The sequence below is a fragment of the Pogona vitticeps genome, chromosome 2 (assembly GCF_051106095.1).
Source record: "Pogona vitticeps strain Pit_001003342236 chromosome 2, PviZW2.1, whole genome shotgun sequence".
NCBI classification, from domain to species: domain Eukaryota; kingdom Metazoa; phylum Chordata; class Lepidosauria; order Squamata; family Agamidae; genus Pogona; species Pogona vitticeps.
The window spans coordinates 10,913,192-10,937,274 of NC_135784.1; the positions used below are offsets into that span (position 1 = coordinate 10,913,192).

At 47.5% G+C, this 24,083-nt stretch overlaps 2 protein-coding genes across 5 annotated transcripts in view; one reads left to right on the forward strand and one right to left on the reverse strand.

Moving 5' to 3' along the window:
* Positions 1 to 24,083, forward strand: part of LOC140703761 (uncharacterized) — a 343,653-nt gene that overhangs the window by 107,657 nt on the left and 211,913 nt on the right. The gene's annotated exons all lie outside the window — the stretch shown is intronic.
* Positions 110 to 22,886, reverse strand: LOC110070935 (uncharacterized). Of its 4 annotated transcripts, XM_072987813.2 has the most exons (4): positions 22,751 to 22,886; positions 21,839 to 21,924; positions 6,430 to 6,550; positions 110 to 1,871 (listed from the first exon to the last, which is right to left on the reverse strand). In XM_072987813.2, exon 4 carries the CDS (start codon positions 1,543 to 1,545, stop codon positions 133 to 135), a length of 1,413 nt encoding a protein of 470 aa, XP_072843914.2. In that variant the 5' UTR covers positions 1,546 to 1,871; positions 6,430 to 6,550; positions 21,839 to 21,924; positions 22,751 to 22,886; the 3' UTR covers positions 110 to 132. The 4 variants fall into 4 exon arrangements, with proteins under 4 accessions (XP_072843914.2, XP_072843912.2, XP_072843913.2 ...); XM_072987811.2 differs by lacking the exons at positions 21,839 to 21,924; positions 22,751 to 22,886 and adding an exon at positions 8,791 to 8,917; XM_072987812.2 differs by lacking the exons at positions 21,839 to 21,924; positions 22,751 to 22,886 and adding an exon at positions 8,080 to 8,211.

A 24,083-nucleotide genomic window follows, 5' to 3' on the forward strand; every position in this document is an offset into this window, starting at 1 on the left:
TTGATAGGCTGGAGCCCTGGGCCGAATGCAACAGAATGAAATTTCACAAGGAGAACTGCAACACTACGAACAAGAAGGATCTGGAAATTGTCATGGGTCACAAGGCAAATATGAGCCAACAGTTTAATGTGGTTACAAAAAAGGCCAATACATTTTAGGCTCACTGTGAGTTCTTTGATGGGAACTCAGGGCACCACTCTGAGTGAAGCTCTTTCCACATTGCAAGCATTTATATGGTTTCTCCCCAGTGTGAATTCTTTCATGTGAACTCAGGTTACCGCTCTGAGTGAAGCTCTTTCCACATACCATACATTTATATGGTTTCTCCCCAGTGTGAGTTTTTTGATGGGAACTGAGACCACTTCTGTCAGTGAAACTCTTCCCACATACCATGCATGTATATGGTTTTTCCCCAGTGTGAGTTCTTTGATGAGATCTAAGTGAACTGCTCAGACTGAAACTCTTTCCACATTCCATGCATTTATATGATTTCTCACCAGTGTGAGTTAAATGATGGGAACTCAGGTGACTGCTCTTACTGAAGGACTTTCCACATTCCATGCATTTATAAGGTTTCTCCCCAGTGTGGGTTCTTTGATGGAAACTCAGATCACCGCTACGACTGAAGCTCTTTCCACATTCCATGCATTTATATGGTTTCTCCCCAGTGTGAGTTCTTTGATGTGAACTTAAGTTACTGCTGCGACTGAAGCTCTTTTCACATTCCATGCATTTATATGGTTTCTCACCTGTGTGAGTTCTTTGATGGGAACTTAGGGTACTGCTCTCACTAAAGCTCTTTCCACATTCCATGCATTTATATGGTTTCTCCCCAGTATGAGTTTTTTGATGTGACCTGAGGACATCACTGCGACTAAAGCTCTTTCCACATTCCATGCATTTATATGTTTTCTCCCCAGTGTGAGCTCTTTGATGGGAACTCAGTGAATTGCTTTGACTGAAGCTCTTTCCACATTCCATACATTTATATGGTTTCTCCCCAGTGTGAGCTCTTTGATGGGAACTCAGTGAATTGCTTTGACTGAAGATCTTTCCACATTCCATACATTTATATGGTTTCTCACCAGTGTGAGTTCTTTGATGGGAACTCATTTCACCGCTCTGACTGAAGCTCTTTCCACATTCCATGCATTTATATGGTTTCTCCCCAGTGTGAGTTCTTTGATGGGAACTCAGATCACCGCTACGACTGAAACACTTCCCACATTCCATGCATTTATATGGTTTCTGCCCAGTGTGAGTTCTTTGATGGGAACTCAGGGAACTGCTGTGACTGAAGCTCTTTGCACATTCCATGCATTTATATGGTTTCTCACCAGTGTGAGTTCTTTGATGGGAACTTAGGGTACTGCTCTCACTAAAGCTCTTTCCACATTCCATGCATTTATATGGTTTCTCCCCAGTGTGAATTCTTTGATGGGAAACGAGGCTACTGCTCTTACTGAAGCTCTTTCCACACTGTAGGCATTTGTACTGTTTCTCACCCCTCAGGGATCTTTCACGTGAAGTACAATGACTGTGCATTGTGAAGCTCTTTCCTTGTTCAATATGTTCACTTCGTTTCTCCTTTGGGTGGATTTTGTCAAGTCTATTGTCATCTGAGGCACCCTTGAATGTTTATCTGCCCAGGGAACCTTTTCTCCTTCCTTTTCCCCGTTGATTTTTCAGGTGATCAGAAGTGCATCAACATCAATAGCAGAAGCTGGAGATTTCTTTTTCCCTCTTGTTTTCTGGCTTCCCTTCTTCCCTTTTCCACCTTTTAAGTGTGTCAATTTTTGTGTCCTTCATACTTTTTTTCCCCACTGAAAGAATGACTGGCTCCACAGAATTCCATTTGTCCTCTTATTCACCTGATGGAGAAAAACAAAGAGATGAAAGAGGTTTCCTATGTCCAAAAAGGGGAGCCAGGGAACTGCAGACCTGTCAGCTTGACATCCATCTAAGGGAAAACTCTGGAGGAGATTACAAAGCAGACCCACTGCAAACATCTTGAAAACTGAAAGCCAACAGAACAAGATTGAAAGAATTGGGCATTTTTAGCTTTGTGAAAAGAAGCCTCAGGGGAGAAACATAATAGAACTCTTTCCTAAAGATGGGCCTGAATTAATTTGGGCCCCATCTGGAATAATCCATGTGCGCAGAATTAGAGCTGAAGCACATAAACTCGCCCACACCCCACAGGCCAGCTGGGCCAGTCATGTCTCGCCATGCACTGCTGGGGCCCTTCTTCTCCAGTAGTGCACCAATCCAGAATGGAGCTCTGCTGGCCCTTCCTTACCTTTTCCTGCAGTCAACCAATCATTTAGTTTAGTGGGGAGAATCCTTGTCTCACTTTCTCATGGGAGTGGTCAGCTGCTGGAGGAGGCAGGGAAGGGGAGAGCCACTTCCCAGACTAGAGCACCAACACAGGAGGAGGACCCTGGTAGCGCATGACAATTCATGAGTGGCCCGGCCAACCTAGGGCATATGAAGAGGTTATGAATTTTGCTGGCGGGCTTGGAATTAATTTGGGACCCTCTCTCCTTTTTGGATGATAGCTCTGAGCAGGGGAATGGACTTGATACACGGATAGCCCCCTTCAAAGTCAAATGATTCTATCATTAGACACCACAGCTGGGGGACTCGCAGTTGCATGACGGGGTATGTCAGGAACATCCTCTTCATTCCTAATCATCTTTGCTGCCCTGTCTGGCTAAGCAAAATGACACGGGGGGGGGGGAGCTTCCACTGTGCTCATTAACCTTAAGAACAGCACCCTTTCAAAATGCGATTACAGCCTCTTCCATGTGCCACTTCAGATGCACAGTGGCAAGTTCTAAAAACTTCGCAAAAAACCTAGAGCACAAGATTAAGTGCTAAAATGATTCCACCACTCCCACCATGTTAAAGGTGCTATTCCACTAGGGGAAGGGGCCAACTTGAGTTCCCAGGTTGTGAAGGAAGAGCTGAGTGTGTGCTGTCCTCAGCGACAAGAGAAGCGACTGTGGAAAGTGGGTGTAGAGAGGGGATACTGGTGGAAATAGAGCAGGCGGAGCCAGTCGTGACAAGGCCAGAGGAGGTGTGCCTGGTAGATGAGGAGGGGGAGGAGCTGGACCTCATTCTGTGGGAAGAGATAAAAGGGACGGATAGCGCGCGTGTTTTCAACTTTTGGACTGATGTCAACCCAGAGAGGACAAGAGACCGAGGGGTCCAGAAAGAGCCCATGGTTGGGATCGGAGCCTCGCCACAGCTTACAGAAGGTTTCCCTAACCTAGCGACCAGGGGAGGTTTGCTTCCTGACCCCATTGCACCTGGGGGGCGAGGGAAGTGGATAGAACTTCTGGAATGGACAGTGTCGGTATATCCCCGGAGTCTCCCAGTTGGGGGACGGAGGGTGATTCGGCCCGGTCCTGAGTTTCAGAAGAAACCTCCTGAGGGAGACTGGGCAAGGCATCCATGTTGCGGCACGGTGTGTGCAGTGAGGAGTGCCCCCCTCCGTCCCATGACGGATCGAGAGAAGTTTGGGCCGGCACCCTTTTAGGTCAGGCGATGGGAATGTGGGGTTTGCGACCTAAACGTTATCATTTGTTAAATGACAGTTATTTACAGGACCCGTTTGATCCTGTGGAATTAAGTTGTGTGACTAATAAACTAGTTGATATTGAAACCGACGAAGGGCCTCCTTGTCTCTTTCCCGCCTTCACCACGATGACTCCCCCAGGCTCTGAAGAACTCCGTTACACAGGTTCACCAAACTATGAACCATATACTGAGTGAAACCTGAAGGTGGGGAAATGGACAAATATGGGCAAGCTTCTAACCCTAGATTCCCAATTATCCCCTTATTTGGGGACAAAATACTGTTGACTTTGTACTTTAAGCCCTGCATACCATCCTGACCAGGTAGGACACCCGAAGAGTAAAAATAGCCCACATCGCTCTGTGGCTAAGACAGTTTCTTTAGCCACTCAAACTCTTGTTTCCCCTAAGAGCACACTTGGGTAAAATATAAAATGAAGCATGGAATTATAGAAAAGTGGAGTTGGAAGGGGCCTAGAAGGCCATCAAGTCCAACCCCCTGCTCAAAAACATTTGAAAAATGCTATCATATCATCCCTCAAGTCTTCTCTTCTCAAGGCTAAACATGCCCAATTCTTTCAGCCTTTCCTCATAAGGCTTGGTTTCCAGCCCCCTGATTATCCTTGTCACCCTCCTCTGAACTTGTTCCAATTTGTAAGCATCCTTCCTGAAGTGTGGTATCCAGAACTGGACACAATACTCAAGGCGAGGCCTCACCAGTGCTGAATAGATGGGGACTAGCACCTTACGAGATTTGGAAACTCTACTTCTGTTAATGCAGCCTAAAATAATTTGCCTTTTTTTTTTAGTCACATCACACTGTTGGCTCATATTAGGCTTGTGATATACTGTTGGGATCTGCAAGATGAGGGGAAGTAGGGATCTTGCAGATGAAGCCTCAGGGCAGGGATCTTTCTCCTTGACCAGCAAGGAGAAAGGAAAAGACACAGGACACTCAAGTGTGGTTTGCAGGGCGGGATCCGGACGACAATTCCAAGATCCTTCTCAGTCATAGTTTTGTTGAGCTAGGTCTCCCCCATCTTGTAACTGTGCATTTGGCGTCATTCTCTAAGGTGCAGGACTTTGCACTTCTCCCTGTTGAATTTCATTCTGTTGCTTTCGGCCCAGAGCGCCTCCCTATCAAGGTCATTGCGAATTTTGTTTGTTTTCTAGGGTATTAGCTATTCCCAGAATTCGGTTTGCAGTCTGGGGGTCATTCTTGACTCGGTGCTCACCGTGGAGAAACAGGTAGTGTCAATGATCCATACCGCCTATTTTCATTTTTGGCAGATTGCCCAGCTGCGTCCCTGTCTTGATGTGGGGGCCTTCATCATTCTGGTCCACGCGCTTGTAGTCTCGAGATTAGACTACTTTAAAGCGCTGTATGTGGGGCTACCTCTGAGATTGATGCGGAAATTTCAAATTGTGCAGAATGCAGCAGCCAAACTTCTTATTGGGGGAGAAACCACCAACATACAGTGGTGCCTTGCTTAGCGATCGCTTCGTTGAGCGATGAAATTGCTTAGCGATGGGGTTTTGGCCATCGCCAGAGTGCTTGCTTAGCGATGGCCCCTATGGGGAAAAATCGCTTTGCGATGATTGCGGGGTGACCATTTTTGCACAGCTGATCGGCGGTTCCAAAATGGCCCCAGAAAAAACAAAATGGCCACCCGCTGTTTTGCCTCGCTTTAGAGGCACCATATGGAGGATTTTCGCATAAGGTTAGTTTTTAAGCCCATAGAAACGCATTAAAACGTGTTTTTAAAATCGCTTAGCGAATAAATCACTTAGCAACATTTTTCCTAGAACGTATTAACGTCGCTAAGCGAGGCACGACTGTATCTCTCCTACTCTGGCTGCCCTGCATTGGCTGCCCTTTCATTTCCGCATTGAATTCAAAGTAGTAATGATGACATATAAAGCCCTAAATGGTTTAGGATCTCAATATCTGGCGGAACACCTCCTCCCACCTAGATCTACCTGAATCACTCACTTCAGTCAAGATGGGTGGCTGAGGGGCATAACGCCGAGGAAGGCCCAAAGAGAAAGAACAGGAAAGTGGGCCTTCTCGGCAGTGGCCCCTCGCCTTTGGAACAGTCTCACCACAGAGATTTGTCTGGCTCCCTTGCTGGGTATTTTTAAGAGCCAACTCAAGACCTGACTCCTTAGGTAGGCCTTCCCTCCAATACTTAAATTATTGTTATCTTTATGGTTTAAATGTTGTTGTTCATTTGTTTATTTTTTTTCTTCTATGTTGTTAGCCACCCAGAGTAGACTTTGGTCTCGAAAGGTGGGATATAAAATAAATAAATATTCCGCCCAATTTGGTATCATCTGCAACTTTGACAACCTTCCCTGCATCCCCAATCCACATCATTATTAAAAATATTGAGTAGCACCGGGGCGAGGACAGAGCCTTCGGGTAGCCCACTAGTGAAATCCTCCTAGTTAGAGAAGGACCCATTAATCATCACTCTCTGAGTATGATTATGTAGCCAACTGTGTATCCGCCTGACCCTTGATCTATCCGGCCCACAGCTAGTTAGCTTGCTAACCATGATATCATGGCACACTTGGTCAAAAGCTTTGCTGAAGTCAAAATATACAGAAGTTCAAGATATGCCTGGCTCAGCAATACTATAAGCAAAAACGATTGTGGAGTCTTCATAGATAACAAACTGAATAAGAGCCAGCAGTGTGATGCGGCTACAAAAAAGGCAAACATTATTTTAGGCGGGATTAACAGGAAGAGATTCCAAGCAATTCCAAAACTTGCTAATTCTGTACAAGTAATGAGAATGGCTATTGCATTGTATATGTACTAGACATTTTTTTAAAAAATTAATTTACCTGGAAAGACGTTGTTCCCAGATATCTCCAGCTGGAGGTCCTTGCGTAGAGATCTCAAGCCTTGATCCAGAAAATCCCATGCTCTGTTGGGGTCAATATGGGGTCAACTCCTCTAAGGCCACTGGAAGCGGGAAGAAGAAAACAGTCTTACTAGGTGGAAAAGGTCCCACAACGTCCCAAATCCGTTTGTTTAAAAGGTTTAAAAGTAACAGGCATACTCTGAAGTTCAGCTTCAGTAACGTGAGTCGCATGTCCAGTTTTCTGACAAACAGGACAGCTGCGACATTTAGATCGGACTGATTTTGAAATACTGTACTGGCTCAGTAGAAACAAGTAGTAAATCTATTCAAGGTCCTTTGAAGGCGAAGGTGGCCAGAAAAAGCAGCAGCGTGGGCTAACTCAAAAAACCTTTCTCGGTAAGGCTTTGGCATTATGTCCGGGGAGGCAGGAGCTCCTTGCAAGAAAGTCCCAGACCAACCCTGACACAGCGACCCACACCTATGGAGAGGAGGATCTGGGGTAGGTGGGCAGGAGAATTGAAGGAAAAAGGGGCAGAGCAAAAGATAGATATGCCACACCCACCCTGAGGCTCCTCCTCCCTAGGGGTGGGGTATCACCTCCTCCTCCTTCTGGATGGCCCCTCCCCCCTGAAAGGGAATCCAAAAGGCTCCACAGCCAAGCATGTGCTGAAGAAGGCCTGGGGGGGGGTCATCCGGAGAGTCTCTGCATCTCCTTCCCTTTGGAAACCCTCCCAAAGGAAGGAAGGAAAGCAGAAAAGGAAAAGGGAAGTCTCTATGCACAGGAGGAAAAAAAACACCAGCACGCGAGGATGATTCCCTGCACGCTCACGCACACATATGCATGGAGGAGCAGTGAGCTTCCTGGTTCCCCCCCCCGGTGGTGACCCTCCCTCTCTCTCCCTCCCCATAAGTCATCCCTGTAAAAACTACAGTGGGGTCTTGACTTGAGAACTTAATCCGTATTGGAAGGCGGTTCTCAAGTCAAAAAGTTCTCAGGTCAAATCTGCATTTCCTATAGGAATGCATTGAAAACCATTTGATCCGTATCTGCTCTTTTCCGTCCATAGAAACTAATGGGAAGCTGCTATTCCGCTTTCGACCACTAGAGGGGGCTATTTTGTTTCTTTTTTTTTTTTTTCCTTAGGTCAAGAAAGGTTCAGGGAAGGCAGGGAAAATACAGTCCAGGCAGTACCAGGCAGTCCGAAGACTGTCTCCCAATCCACTCTCTAAACGCTGGGAGGAGCGAGGAAGCAGGCAGGCACCCTTTTCACTGGCCAACAGTTAACTGAAATTTCACATTTTGCACTTTCCCTGCCTCCCACGTGGGTTTTTTTCAGTTCTTAACTCAAATCTAAGTATGTAAGTCAAGTCAATATTTTCCTATGAGAGTGGTTCTTAAGTCAAAATGTTCTTAACTCGAGCCGTTCTTAAGTCAAGACCCCACTGTACATATGCAGATGGAAGACAGTAAAATCTAGCTCCTGAAAAGGCCTGCCGGTATTTTGAGATGGTTAGGTTTTCCAGGTAGTTAGCTCTTTGGTGGAATTTGAAATTTAGGCCAAACTTCATGGGTGAAGAGATTTTGCAGACATTGTTAACACCTTTTCTCGGTAAGACAAGCTAAACCCACCTCCTAAATCAGACCCTGGCTCTCCCTGGTCCGGCCAGATGCTTCTAGGAAGCCCGTAAAGATGTGATGGAAGCGGGGGGGGGGGAATCCCCAAAAAAACGTAGAAGCCCTGGAGGACGAGAAGTGGGGGGGGGGAGAGAGAGACTGCCCCTTTTTGTCCTTCCTGTCCAGCAGAGCGGGAGGGACACCCTTGTATATATGTGTGTGTGTGTGTCCCCCTTGCACAGACTGACCGCCCCCCCTTCTGCAAGCAGGAAGGCTCCTTGCCATCTTTCAAGTGGCCCAGAGAGAGAGAGACGGAGCTTCCTTCCTTTCTCCGGAGAGAGCGGCGCTCCTGCCTCCCTTCCTCGCCCCTCCCTGGGGGGGATCTGGGTCCCAGAGATCCCCTCCCCCCTTTGAATACCCCTCCGCCTCCCTCTGGAGGAGACCCAGAAGGGAAAAAACTGCCTTCGCTTCCAGTGGAAAACAGGCCTTTCTCTAAAGCTTTAAAGGAGGCGCTGAGAGAACCGGGCAAGTCCCTGCCCCGGGCGGCATCCACAACGCGGGGAGAGGGTTTCTTCCCCTCCCCATGACCTTCCTGCCAGAAGGGACGTTTTAAGCCTCCCGCTCCTCCTAGAAAGACGCCTTGCCCGCGATCCTGAAACCTCTTGGGCAAAACTCAGACCCTCCCCCCACCCTCCCATGGACGGACGGACGGGATTTGGTACTTACCAGAAGGCCACTAAAACCGCCTTCCTGAGGCGAGACGTTCCGGCCGCCTTCTCAACTGCGCAGGCGCCACAGAACCCCTCTCCCCAACTGGCTAACCCACGACCGCTCTGTGGGGGGAAGAGGAGCGCATGCGCCAGAGGGAGAGCCATCCGAGCAGCCAGTGAGGGGATCTCGCGCGTGCGCAGAGAGGAGCCGCGGGTAGGGCTTGGAGGGCAGCCTGTCAGTCACTCGACGGGGCAGAAAGGGGGTAGGGGAAACGGCCGTTCTTGCCCAGCCCTCCCTTCAGAGGGATGAGCTTTCGCCCGGAGACAGGTGACGTGTAAGAAGCAGGAGGAGGGGCGAGCTCTCATTGGGTCTCCATTGTCTTCTGGGCGGAAACAGAACCTCTCCCCTGCTCGCCATCTACCCCCCCAATTTCCCCTCTCCATCCACCCCTTCGCCCCCTTTAATAGCGGGGGGCGCTCCTCCTAATGGTTGAAGGGTCTCCCCGGCCGCTAGCCTCCTCCTCCTCCTCCTCCTCCTCCTCAACGACCCCTCCCCCTCCGCCCGGGCTTCTATAGTCTCAAGAGGACAAGGCTGAAGGGTCCGTCTGCAGGTTCTGGCTCCGCCCAGGGAAGAACAATGAAGACCCAATGAGAACTCGCTCCTCCTGCGCGTCACCCGTTGCTGGGCAGAAGCCCTCAGGGCTGATCTCCTTGGGCGTCCCCCTGCCCTTTTATGAGGCGCCTATGAGGGGGGTTGCCTGGCAACCCGGCGACGCGCAAGGGAGAGGTTCGATTTCCGCCCAGGAGACAATGGAGACCCAATGAGAGCTCGCCCCTCCTCCTGCTCCCTAGACGTCACCTGTCTCCGGGCGGAAGCCCATCCCTCTGAAGGGCTGGCTGGGCAAGAACGGCTGTTTCCCTCACCCCCCTTTCTACCCCGTCGATTGACTGACTGGCTGCCCTCCAAGCCCACCCAAGGCTCGTCTCTGCGCACGCGCGAGATCCCCTCACTGGCTGTTCCGCTCACTCTCCCTCCCGCGCATGCGTTCCTCTTCCCCCCACAGAGGGGACACGGGTTAGTCAGTTGGAGGGGGGCTAAGAAGCTAATGAGGAGGTAGAGGTCCCAGGGGGACCGGAAGCCGGGCGCCTACCATCCTCCCACCTCTATGGTCTTCCTCCCCCCCCCCCCCGTTTCCCCGCCAGAGGACTTGGAGGGAGGCGCAGGAGGTGGGTAGGTGTGTGTGCGTGTTTGTGTGGGTGGGAAGGGATTTCTAAAAATGAACATTAGGGGACCCCCCCCACTCCCCAGGGACCGCGCATGGGGGGGAAGGGTTTCCTTTCCAGGCCATCCGGTGGAAAACGCCCCCCCCGCGGTTGCTCCGCCTGGAGGGAAGGAAGGAAAGAAGGACCCTCATTTCAACCCCACCTTTTCCTCCTCCTCTTCTTCACGGGGGGGGTTGCAAAGGGAAGGAGAAGCGGCCACTTGGTCTCCCCCCCTTTATTCTCTTCCTCCCCCCTTGCCTTCCCCAAACAAAAGACCCCCCCCCGAGGGTCCCTGTGTGTGAATTGAGTTGCTGCTGGGATTTCAGACATGAACATTAGACACACACCCCACTCCCCAGGGAAGATCCCCTCCAGGTAATCCAGTGGGGGGGGAAATGGGGCAAAGTCCTCCCCCCGTGTTGCTCCGCATGGAAGGAAAGAAGCCCCCCTTCCCCTCTTCGGGGGGGTGGATCATGATCCCACCTGTGGGGGGGGGGAACAAGGAAGCTCGCAGGGATCCCCTTGATGCCATGTGCATGTGCAGGGAATCATTCTGAGGGGGATGTTTTTCCCTCCTGCATGGAGACCCCCCTTTTCCTTTTTTTTGCTTTCTTTCCTTTCTTGGGGGGCCGTTTCAAAGGGAAGGAGAGGCGACGACTGGGTCTCCTCCCCCCCTTTATTTTCTCTCCCCCCCCCCGGTCCGTCTTCCCTGCCCCTCCCTCTTTTCTTCCTCCTCCAGAAAAAGCACAATTATAAGTGAATCTCTGAACCCCATTTTAGCAGACAGTTTTGTCCATGTTTTTGTGTTTTCACCTATTGAATCGTATTTTTAAATCATATATTGTTTAATTTGTCTTTTAATATTTTAACTTACTGTGCCCTGATGGCTCCCTTTTCCCCAAGACCAAGGGCGGGGCTCTTAATTATTACTCTTAATAATTAGGTTGACTCAGCCTTCCATCCTTCCGAGGTAGGTAAAATGAGTACCCAGCTTGCTGGGGGGGGGGGCAATGTGTAGCCTGTATAATTAAAAATTGTAAACCGCCCGGAGAGTGCTTGTAGCGCTATGGGGCGGTATATAAGTCCAATAAATAAATAAATAAATAAATAAATAAATAAATAAATAAATAAATAAATAAATATTATGAACCCTCCCCCTTCCTCCCCCCCTCACCTCCCTTCAGGAAACCGTTAAGGAAGGGGAAGGGGGGAACCATAGAACCAGGAAGGAGATAGAGGACCGCCTCTCCTAGGGGGATCGGAAGCGGAAGCCGCACACCTGCCATCCTCTCTCTCTCTCTCTCTCCAAACTCTATGGTCTTCCTCGTCCATTTCCCGCCAGAGGACTTGGAAGGAGGTGTGCCGAGGTCGGTAGGTGTGTGTTTGTAAAAGAGATTTGTGGTTTGGGGGGGATTTCCTAAAATGAACATTAGGGAAAAAGCCAAACCCAGCTGGAGGGAAGGAAGGGCCCTCGTATCACCCCCCTTTTTATTCCTCCTCCTCTTCCTCCTCTTTCTCGGCGGGAGGGGAGGTTGCTTCAGGGGGATGGGAGAAGGGGGAAGAGACCCTAACCCTGCCCCCCCAGAGCTCAATGTGGTCTCCTCCCCCCTCCTTTCCTCCCCAAGGGAGGAACCTTCCTTCCCCCCTAAAGCCCACCCATCACCCACCCACCCTTTGACCCTATTCTGACTTATTGGCTGGCTGGCTGCCCCCATCTCTGTGAGTCCATTACAAATATCTTGACACCCCTCCTAAATACAGTGGTGCCTCACATTACGAGATTAATTTGTTCCAGCAAAATCGCTGTAGAATGAAAACCTCGTAAAGCGAAATTAAAAAGCCCGTAGAAACGCATTAAAACCCAATTAATGCGTTCCTATGGGCTTGAAACTCGCTGTCCAGCGAAGATCCTCCATAGCGCGGCCATTTTCGCTGCCTGTGCATCGAGGAATCCATCCGAAAACACAGCGGGGAGCCATTTTGTTTACCTGGTGGCCATTTTGAAACTGCCGATCAGCTGTTTTAAAATTGTCGCTTTGCGATGATCGGTTCCCGAAGCAGGGAACTGATCATCGCAAAGCGAAATTCCTCCATAGGAAACATCATTTTGCGATCGCAGAAACATTGACGTCAAGTGATTTCGTCATAAAACGGAGCGCTCGTCTTGCGGGGCACCACTGTAAAGTTTTGAATATTCACGTTCTCCTTGACAAAACGACATGTCTTCCTTCTGGAAGAGGGATATTCAGCAATATTGTCTTTACCAGGGCAAAATTCAACTTTTACTTTTCTCTCTTTTTACAGCCTGCCTTACGTCATAGTATTTTGTACATATGTTTTTGCTTCTGCCTTTTACACTTGTATTCTCAAATAAACTGATACATGCCGTGTTATCTGTAAAAATAGGCATAAGCTCAGCTCCATTAACATTTAAATATTTAAGTAACTGTTTGATCCACACTCGTTCTGTAGTTAACTCATGTAAAGAACACATTTCTGCTTGCTTCTGTGTCACTAGTGGAAAATCCTGTTTGTTTCCTGGACTTCCACATCATACAAGCATCCCCCCCACATAGCTTGCTAAACCAGAAATTGACTTTCTATCTGCAGGATCAGTTGCCCAGTCAGTATTTATATATGCTTTTAATTCAAGACTGCTTCCAGCATTTAGTTTTAGCTTCTGATCCACAGTGACCTTTAAATACCTTAATAACCTTTTTACTTCATATCAATGGTTGACTTGTGGCTTCACACACTTCTGACTTAAGATGTTAACACTAGCAGCGCTATCAGGTCTTGTCCACACTGATAAATATAACAAAGACCCTATCACTGATTGATGCAAGGGAATGTTTTCAAATTCTCCTGTATCATTATCATTATAGAAGTCAGTCACTATAGGAGTAGAAACTTTGTTTGCTCCAGACATGATACATTGCTTAAGCAAACTTTCTGTTTCATCTTTTTGACTTGGAACAAAATGCTTTTGTTCATCCTTGCTCACATGATCCCCTAGGTAATTTTGAATTTCTCCTAGATACTTCATTTTAAAGTGTTTGTTCATGTTTTTTTTTAAAACCACTCTACCTGGCTTTTGTTCTCCACAATTAGACACAGATTGTCTACCTTTACGGTAGACGCAAGAATCAGCAATGCTGTTAACAAAACCTAGCTGTTTTACAGTGGTGCCTCAACTTAGGACTGTCCCAACTTGCGACCAAATCGAGTTACGGCCAGCTCCGGTCACAAAATTTTCCTTTGAATTGCAACCGGGGCTTTGAGTTGCGACTGGAAAAAAGGCGGGGAAATTTGAACTACTTTCCCTCCTTTTCTTTCTTTCTTTTGTTCTTTCTTTCTTTATTCGATTTTTACCCCGCCCCTCTATACAACGTCTACTCAGGGTAACTACTTCTTCAGTTAATCGTTGGCTGGCAAAAAGGTGTGCTTTTTTGTAGCTCCTTTGCCCCAGTGATTAGAGAGTGTGTGTTCTGAGGGAGGCTTCGGACTGCCTGGTACTGCTTTTATTTTTGCTTTTTGACTTTCTTTTTTAAAACGGGGAGACTGCCTGTTCTGGTGAGTACTGGGGTTTTGCAGCATGGGTTTGGGCTGGGCGGCAGTTTTCTGGAATAGTGGGTGGTTTTTTTGGCTGCTCAGGTTTTGGCTGGACAGGGGGTTTATGTTTCTGTGCTTTGATGGGTGTGTTTTTAGTGGGGGGGTTGGGCCAGAATGAATTAATACCATTTCAATGTATTAATATGGGAGATGGTGCTTTGAGTTACAACCAACTTGAGTTACGACCATCATTCCAGAACGGATGAATTTCACAATTCAAGGCACCACTGTAGTCTTCTGTCCAACAACATATTCCATTATTGTACACTTTGTCTCAAACCATATAAGGCTTTGTGCAAGTTTAGCACTTGCTTTGGATTCTCATCTTGAAAGCCTGGAATTTGCTTCATATATATATTTTCAGGCAAGTCAGCATGTAGATATGCAGTCTCTATATCAAAATGATGTACACTATACCCTTTAACACCTGTAACAGTTAAAGCCACTTTAAAGGAGTGTGAGCAAGAGATAAAAAGTGTGCTGTCCTCCAAGAGAGAACAGACAGAAGTAAATGAGAGCTGCATCGTGGGAGAATTGATCCAAATCGATGATGCAGAGATAGGAAAGAATAAGGCAGTGGAAGTCTTCTTGGCAGAAGGAAGACAAAGGAGGAGGAGGAGCTACATCTGTTGAGGTGGGATGAGATAAAAGGGGAGAAAGGAAGGAGGAGGGGCAGACAGAAGGGGAAGATAGAGGGGTTCAGACAGACGAGATGGAGGAAGAGAGAGACAGGCTTGTCAAATTGTTGGAGAAGTTTCCTAACCTGATGACGGGAGTGTTACATACAGCACTAATGTTACCTGTCTGTCATGGGTTTGGAGGGAAAGTTCCATCCTATGGGGAGTGGAAGGCGGGACATCAGGAGGAGGGGCTGTACTGTATATATATGTGATGCGTGTGTGGAGAAGTTGGGAGACGCTGGGATGTGAAGAAGCAGCAGCTGGGAAGAAGAAGCTGGTGTGGGAGTCTGTGTGTCAGACAGGGTACTACTGTGTGTCAGAGTACCAACCTGATAGGTTCAGGTGTCTGTTGGTTAGCCAGAACTGATAGGTTCAGGGTCTGTGCTTCAAGTTAAGGGTTCTGTGTGAACCAAACTGTATGCATGTATGAATGAGAATAAGCCACGTTACTTTATCTTATTCACCTGATCATTTTATTTTCCCTGTGTGTTGTATTTAAATAAACCTTATTCTTTTATTGGTTAAAAATCCATCCCTGGTCTGTGTGACTTCTTACAGGGAATGGTTGGTGGCAGCTTAGTTAACGTGTGGCAGATCCCAGTAGGTCTGGGTTTGTCGCATTGATTGGTGTCCAGCGTGTGGGATACGACTGGTCCAGTTGTCCAGCGGTCCAGCAAAGCCTTGGCAAGTGTGCCCAGAGCAAGGGGGGTCTAGTCAGGGACAATCTGAGAGCACGTAGGTAATCTTCTAGGTGTACCTCACGGGGGGGGTGCACTAGTAGAAGAATGTGTAACCTCAGATTGGGGACTAGATTAGGGTGCTCTGAGGCAGCCTGTTTTGGCGGGAAAAAGCTGAGGCAAAACTGTAAAGTAGAAGTGATTTAGCCTGCCTGCTGAGAGGCCCAGCAGAGGGGGGTAGGCTCTAGCTTGCAACTGTTGCAAGTAGTGCTGAAGGACAGCAGCAATCTATAGAAAGCTGGTTCTGAGGCAAAAAAAAAAAAGTGGTCGTTTTATTTTGAGGCTTGACTTTTTAAAGCAGCTTGTTCTGGGGGGGGGGATTATGCCCTTGACTCGAAGCCAAGTGGCAGAAATGGGTGAAGTGAAAGACCCCCAGGTTGACCAAGGTTCTGAGGATGAATTTGGCTCAGTGCAGGGTGACAGCACAGGAGAGCAGAACCCAGAACTCAGAAAATTGCTCATAGCCCAACAGCATGAACTGAGGATGAGGCAATTTGAAGTGGAGGAAAGATTAGAGAGAGAAAGAAGGGAGGAAAGGGAAAGGCAATTTGAAATGGAGGAAAGGGAGAGGCAAAGAAAATTTGAATTAGAGAGAGAGAGAGAGAGAATGGAGAGGGAAGAAAGAATGGAGAGAGAGAAAATTGCTCTGGAAAAAGAAAGGATGGCGTTTGAATTAAGAAAATTGGAAATGATGAACCAGAACAATAATAACAATAGGGATTCTGAGGGAGGCCAATTGTCTAAAGCTGACCTGAAGAAATTCCCTGTGTACCACAAGGGAGATTGTCCTGAGGTGTTCTTTTCCTTAGTGGAAAGAGCGTTTGTGGACTTCTCAGTGAGGGAAACTGAGAAGATGACCATCATGCGATCTTTAATCAGTGGTAGCCTGGCTGAGGTCTATGCCGAGATGCCTGAGGAACTGATGAAAGATTTTGCAGAGTTTAAAAAACTGGTGTTTGCAAGACATGGGATAAATGCGGAACAGCTGAGGCAAAGATTCAGGTCCCTCACAAAGAAACCAGAGCAGACTTTTACCCAAGTGGGGGCTCAACTGGTGAGGCTGCTTGAGAAATGGCTATCTCAGGAGGGGACAGAGACCTTTCAGCAGCTTAAAGATTTGATAGCGCTGGAACAGTTCTATTCAGTCCTGCATGGGGAACTGAAATTCCAGGTGAGGGAAAGGAAACCTAGATCTGTGGCCGAAGCCGCAGAGATCGCAGATTTTATTTACCAGATAAGAAAGCCCTTAGGTGAGGAGAAATCTGTAGGAAAATCTAAAGAAACCTACAGCAAGTACTCTCAGGGGCCAGGGAAAAGCCAGCAAGGGGGAGGGGCCCATGGTGCAGGGAAGCCCTCAGAGATGAAACCAAGACCTCAGATTTTGGAGGGAAAACCAAAACAAGATGAGAGAGAATCAAAATACACCAGAAAATGTTATTTCTGTCAGGGAAAGGGCCATCTAATCTCAGAGTGTGAGAAATTAAAGCAGCTAAAAGGAATGGTGCCTCAGGATTCGAGTGGAACCAAGCCAAAAGCTGTGTTCTGTGTCCAGAAAGAGCAAGGCTCATTGTCACTGAGGGAGCCTGTTGCCATGGCTACTCAATCTGAAACAGCTACATCTGCTGATCAGGCTGAGGAAAATGGTCCTCTTGTAGAGGTCAGGCGCTGCCTACTGGTGAGAACAGATTCTCAGTGGTTTGAGACAGCAGGGGTGGACGTAGGAATTCTTGGCCATCAGTATCGGGGGCTGCGGGACACTTGTTCTCAGGTGACCCTGTGCCATCCAGATATTATTCCTAGGGAATATGTAATCCCAAATGAGAGCATGAAGGTGGCAGGGATTGAGGGGCAGGTAATCTCACTGCCAGTAGCGGAGGTACCTGTGAACTTTCAAGGCTGGAGGGGAGTTTGGCGGCTAGCGATTTCATCGACTCTGCCAGCAGCCGTGCTCGTGGGAAATGACCTGGCTGAACATGTGAAACGGGTGCTAGTGATTACACGCTCACAAGCCACCACGGGGACAGTTCAGGGGGGTACTGATGAGCCAGAGACGGAAGCAGGTGAAGGGAGTTCAGAAGCTGTGGTGGAAACCTTGACCACAGACAGCAGATTTGGACAGGAGCAAAAGGCAGACGCCACTCTCCAAAAGTGTTTTGAACAGGTGACTGACGCCCAGCTAGCACCTGAAACCCCAGTGAGATTTCTGGAGAAAAAGGGGATTTTATATAGAGAGACCCTGAGGAATATCTCAAAAGGGGGAGATGGGATCAGAAGTCAGCTGGTGGTACCTGAAAAGTATCGCCCCATGATCTTACAAAGGGGGCACTCTGACATGTTTGCTGCGCACTTAGGGGTGAACAAAACACAGCAGAGAATCACACAGAATTTTTACTGGCCTGACATAGGGAAGCAGATCAGGGAGTTCTGTAAACAATGTGATGTGTGTCAAAGGCAGGGGAATAACCGCGACAGGACCAAAGCAAAGTTGTGCCCTTTGCCTGTGATTGACACTCCGTTCAAATGCATAGGGGTGGATATTGTGGGACCTTTGCCCAAGGCCACAAAGAGGGGGAACAGGTTCATTCTCACCATTGTGGACCATGCCACAAGGTACCCTGAAGCCATACCCTTGACTAACATTGAAACTAACACAGTGGCAGATGCCTTGGTGGGGTATATGTCCAGGATGGGATTTGCCTCAGAAATAATCACAGATTTGGGCGCATCGTTCACATCAAAGCTCATGAAACGCTTATGGCAAATCTGTGGAATTAAGCACAAGGAAACCACTGCCTATCATCCTGAAAGTAATGGGTTAACTGAGAAGTTCAATGGGACTCTAATGCGCATGATTAGGGCTTACTTGGCAGAGAATCCAAACAATTGGGACCAGAAGCTGCAATCCCTTTTGTTTGCTTATCGATCAGTGCCACAAGCCAGTACCGGGTTCAGTCCATTTGAACTTTTATTTGGGAGAAGGGTGAAAGGGCCCCTTGATTTGATCAAACAAAATTGGGAGCAGCTCACCCAGGATGGCCCACAAGATGTTGTGACATACATAGACACCTTGAGGAAGGACCTAAAGAGAAACCTAGAGCTAGCAGCAGAGACCCTGCAAGCTCAAAAGGTCAGAAAGAAAGCTTGGGATGACCAGAGAGCCAGTGAGAGGCACTTTGACCCAGGGGAGGGAGTGCTTTGGCCCAGGCCCTGCAAAGAGAACAAACTGCAGCTGGGTATCCCAGAAACAAAATATTTGGGTCACATGGTAGGGGGAGGAGTGATAAAACCCCTAGAGGCCAAAATAGAAGCTGTTCGTGATTGGCCTAGACCCAACACCAAGAAAAAAGTCAAATCATTTCTTGGGTTGGTGGGCTACTACAGAAAGTTCATCCCGAGGTTTTGCGAGATTGCGGCTCCGCTGACCGATCTGACGAGGAAGAAGGCTGATGACCGCATCCCGTGGACCAGCGACTGTGAGGAGGCGTTCCAGAGGTTGAAGCAGGCGCTCATCAACTATCCAGTGCTGCGTGCTCCAGACTTCGACCGGGAGTTCATCGTCTACACCGATGCGTCTACCAGCGGGGTAGGAGCAGTTCTTTGCCAGGAGGATGAGAATGGTGACCAGCATCCAGTGTCCTACCTGAGTAGGAAACTCCAGAAAGGTGAGAGACATTTGGCAACCGTGGAGAAGGAGTGCCTGGCAATAGTCTACGCGATCCAGAAGGCCAAGCCTTACATCTGGGGAAGACATTTTGTTCTGTGTACTGACCATTCACCACTGCAATGGTTAAAGACAATGAAAACCCACAATAGCAAACTTATGAGGTGGGCTTTAAACCTACAGGACTATGACTTTGAAGTGAAGGTGGTCAGAGGGTCAGTGAACTGTGTTGCTGACGCCTTGTCAAGAAGACCTGAAGAATGAAGACGGCGAAAGAACATGGACTATGTATATATATTGATGACAAAAAGTTAAATGTACCTGGTTTTGAATTTGGTTTGTATGAATAAAGGTAAATTTATGTAATGTATATGGTAAATGTTTAAATGCCTAATTGCTATGGTTAACTTAGAATGTAAGTATAAGTAAGTATGATATGGTATGTATAACTGTTGTTGTGTGTTTTATCCAGGTTGTTTTTTGGGAAAAAGCACCTTAGCTTTCCCCCTACAAAACAACTTATAAAGAGGGGAGGTGTTACATACAGCACTAATGTTACCTGTCTGTCATGGGTTTGGAGGGAAAGTTCCATCCTATGGGGAGTGGAAGGCGGGACATCAGGAGGAGGGGCTGTACTGTATATATATGTGATGCGTGTGTGGAGAAGTTGGGAGACGCTGGGATGTGAAGAAGCAGCAGCTGGGAAGAAGAAGCTGGTGTGGGAGTCTGTGTGTCAGACAGGGTACTACTGTGTGTCAGAGTACCAACCTGATAGGTTCAGGTGTCTGTTGGTTAGCCAGAACTGATAGGTTCAGGGTCTGTGCTTCAAGTTAAGGGTTCTGTGTGAACCAAACTGTATGCATGTATGAATGAGAATAAGCCACGTTACTTTATCTTATTCACCTGATCATTTTATTTTCCCTGTGTGTTGTATTTAAATAAACCTTATTCTTTTATTGGTTAAAAATCCATCCCTGGTCTGTGTGACTTCTTACAGGGAATGGTTGGTGGCAGCTTAGTTAACGTGTGGCAGATCCCAGTAGGTCTGGGTTTGTCAAATTGTTGGAGAAGTTTCCTAACCTGATGACGGGAGGTGGACTACTTCCCACACCCACGGCTATCACAAAAAAAGATAAGTCTGACCAAAGTCTAAAATGGAACTTGGGGGTAGTCTCTCTTTCACAGGCTTCGGAGACGAAAGAGACCCCTTCTGGTTTCAACCCTTATCTCCCCCGGTTGGAGGGAACGTTCGTGAAACGCCCGTGCTGTGGGATGGTTTGTGCAGTACTGAGCGCCCCAGCGCGGAGCCAAGTTATGCCCTCTACCCTTGGAGTGAAGAAAATGTAAAAGAGAATAAGCCAGTTGAAATTGTTAAAGGGAAAAGTTATAAGCTGTTGCCAGAGGTAAAGATGTTAGGCCTGTTTGGTCTAGGAGTTCCTGATGTTAAGCGTAATAAAGAACCGTTGTTTGTACCTACCGCCTCTTCTCCATCTGTTCTTCCCACCGAAACCCTGGGCCCACCTCCAAATACAAAAGAACCCAATCACAGTGGCACCCAACGTGAGGCAGGCCTTTGGACAGGGCGAGAAGAAATGGCAAGGCTAATGAAGATTATTGAAAGACAGGAATGGATGATTGAGAACCTAACAGAACAACAAACTATGTTAACTAGAAGAATGATGAGACAAGAGACAGATGAAGATAAGGGAGTGAGGAATAATTTTGTCATAAAGAATGGTCTGGCGGCAGAACCAGCGCTACCACTGCTCAGATGGACATATTTCCAGGAAAGGCAGGGAAATGGCCCTCCAACCTCTCCGGCGAAGCACCCATTCATCTGACTATTCAGATGAATGAGCCAGTGAAGGGTGTCGTAAGTAAAATTTATAGACTTTTCCTAGATTTAAAAGAAGAAGAGACTGTGAATGAAGGTTTGAAGCTAATGTGGGAACAAGATTTAGGAAATAAATGGTGAAGCATGGACGAAGATATGGAAAATGGGGGTTTTATGATTTATGTTGGTGAGAATAAAAGAATTTTTAAAAAATTAAGTTTAAGATGGTATCTGATACCGGTAAAATTGAATAAAATTAACTCTAATTATCTGAATGTCTATTGGAAATGTGAGAAAGAAATTGGTACATAGTTTCATATGTGGTGGGAATGTGAAAAAGTAGAAAGGTTTTGGAAATTAATCTTTAAAGAATTAACTGATACTGTATATGTGAAAGGGATATAGAATTTAATCCTGAGATAGCTTTGTTATCAATATTTGTAAATGTGGAATATGATATGATGACTAGAGAGTTGATTATCAATTTAATAACAGCAGCCAGATTAATAATAGCTAGGAATTAGAAATCAAAACTTAGATTTCAAATGGATGAATGGTATAATGAAATATGGAACTTTGCTATGAATTAACTTATAATTTAAAGGTTAAGAAATGAGACATTTAAAAAATAATATTTATAATATATGGGGCAGATTTATTTGTTATGTGCTAACAAAAGGGAAGGAATGTTCCTAATCAAGAATCAATGTAGTTCAGGAGAAGAGGACAATAAAAGAAAAAGAAGAATAAAGATAATGGAAAAAGAAGACTACTGCAAGAGGTCCCGACCAGGGTGGAGGGAAACACAGTTGATTTGTATTATGGTTTATGTATTTTATGTTGGAGTTTATAAAAATAAAAATTAGAAAACAGTTATCAGATGATGAAATACAGGTTGATGGTGCAAAGCAAAATTCCCCAGTCTGGCTTGTCTGTAAAGGGGGAACAAGAAGGGACTCTTGAAGGGGAATCCCAACACACCCCAAATCAAGATGACCAAGGTTTGCCTCTTATCAAGAGGACCTGCCTTTGGTGACCATGGGGTTTGGGGTGAGCAGGATTCACACATTTAAAACAAAAAACAACCTAAATAAAAAGCAAAGAAAACTGAACACCAACACTCTGCACATGTTAAGAGAGTCAGTGTGCTGTAGTGGATGGAGTACCAGACTGGAAACCAGGAGAGCTGAATTCAAATCCTTGCTGGGCCAGGGAAACTGAGAGGGGAGAGAGTGTGTGGCAAGGCTACGTAAGCCACCTCTTGAAATCCCACTTACCTTACAAATGTTGGAAGGATATGAGGTTTGGTTCTTTGTTTTTTGTCCCAAGAAAAGCAGAGACATCAGCTGAGTCTCACCCCTTCCTAGGAGAAAAGAAAAAATAGAAAAGATAAGCCTGGAGGCTTCTTGGATAAAGCAAATCAAAAAGCTCTCCTTCTGCAATGTGCTACATCCCCCCCTTCTTCAGGCATCAGAACAAGAGGAACAGAAAGGCAGCCAACAAAAAAACCACAGGAAGGGAGGAAGGAAAAGGAAGGAGCATCTCATGCTGTTCTCTGAGCCAAAAGCTCCCCGTGTCCCATTGAGGAGGGACCTGCTTCCCGCTGTCCCATATGATCAAAGTAGCAGGAAACAAGATTGTATTTCTACCACTAGTTATTTAAAATATTTTTACCCTGCATTTCCCCTTTAAAAGGACTCAAGGCAGGTTACTTTCATCACTAGAAGGCAACACTTAAAAGTTAAAAACAGCAAGTCCAGAAACCTTAAAAAGTATCAATCCAAAGCTACACTAAAAAGAGTAAATAAAATCAACACCTAGAAAACATCACAATTCATGTGATGTAGCAGACCGAGGGTTGCTCCAGGCCCTCTGTTCTCAGGAGAGCATGTTATTTTGTCACCTCAAGGATCCCAACACAGGGGGCGTCTCCAAAGGGGCTCCTCGGCCTCCGTGTCCTCCGTGCCAAGTGCCCTGTGTCTAGAGGGGGTTGCCAACCCTGTTGTCTTCCAATCGCCAACCTTGCTTTTGCTTAGGCTTCGCTCTTCCCTTTGAGATCACTCCAAACCTCTCCCTCCCTCTTGATCGATGAGGCCTCCAGAGGTGGTATCTTTTGAATCCTTCTCCTTTCCCCCAGAGGGAAAAAACTGCTTTGCACGAAGGTCGAGCAAGAGAAACCCCGAGCTCACCCCCGATCTGTCCCTCCGGCGCCCACCTCCGTCCAGGTCCCGATCCGGGAGGCGCCCCAGAAGCCCCGCTTCTCCCCTCCATGCGCCTTTCTTGGGCCGAAGGGGAAGAGGCAGGCGCAGCGATTCCCGCTTCCGGCTCCCCTTCGAAGGGCGTCCAGAGGAGGGGCTCTTCCTTAGCCTTCGTAGCTCTAGGTTCCTCCCCCTTCCCCCTCCTGCACAAACGGGGTGGGGGGGAGATGGCCAGAAACAACATGTGTGTGTGTGTGTGGGGGGGTGACGGGTAGCAAGGCTCGAAAGGAAGATGGCGGAGTGCCGAGCTTCTCCAGGCTCCCCAGGTTGTCCAGGTCTACTGGATCGGGCACTTCGATTCTGGCAGATGGACTTCTTCTCCACTGAATCAGGAGGAAGACCAGTGGCCAGGACTCACCTGCCCGAGAACCTCACCTGGAGGACGGAGAATCTTCCCAGATCTATGGGGGTCTGGATTGTGACAGGGCACTCGACCCAGGTGGGGGTTCGAACTGGTTTTGCAAGGGGGGAGCCGGCCTGTTCCCAAAGGGAGCGGCCATGAGGAAGGGACATTATTCTTCTGCAGAAGAAAGGAAAGAAGCTTGCTTTGCCATGATTATAAAAAGGGATCACTTTCCTTAGCCCAGGGTCTCTGGTTGGCTGGGGACCCCCACAACTGTGGATCCGTATGTACTGCACCCTATTTCATGAAACCAGGAAACTCGGTCCAAGGAAACTTGGTCTACTGTCTTTTAACCAAAAGGGTCTGTTATCCAAAAGGTTAGGGTGACCCGCCAGGAGGAAGATTTGGGGAAGCCTCAGGCTGTGGTCGATAATTCACCTCCTTTATGCAATTCCCCCCTGCTCCACGCAGTCTGAAGGTCTCCCTGTCAGGGACACTGGGGCAGCAGCTTATTTCTGCCAATGGGAAGGGGGTGGGACTAGATGACCTTTGGATTCCCTGTCACTTCTCCGGTTGGTGGTTCCCAAACCTGGGGAATCCAGGAATTCCTGGATGGCACTTTCCAGAAACCCAGGCCAGCAGAGCTAGTTGGGAAGGCTTCTGGGAATTGCAAGCCAAGAACACCCGGGTGACCCACAGTTCATGGGGAAGGGCCTGTCCCTTCAACTCCACAAGACCTTCTGGAGCATCCCCTTGGATTCAGCCACATCCCTTTGGGATTCATCAGACCTTCCTCCTGGGATATAAGAGGCATAAAAGATAAAACATTGACACTATATCCACGTCTTAATTGTTAAAAATGTCTTTATTCATTTCATGCATTTCTATACTGCTGACGTGGTGCATAGCGCTACTCTAAGT

Bases quoted from the DNA above. Each gene is read 5' to 3' on its own strand.
- LOC110070935 (XM_072987813.2), bottom strand. From the start codon at position 1,545: ATGCACAGTCATTGTACTTCACGTGAAAGATCCCTGAGGGGTGAGAAA.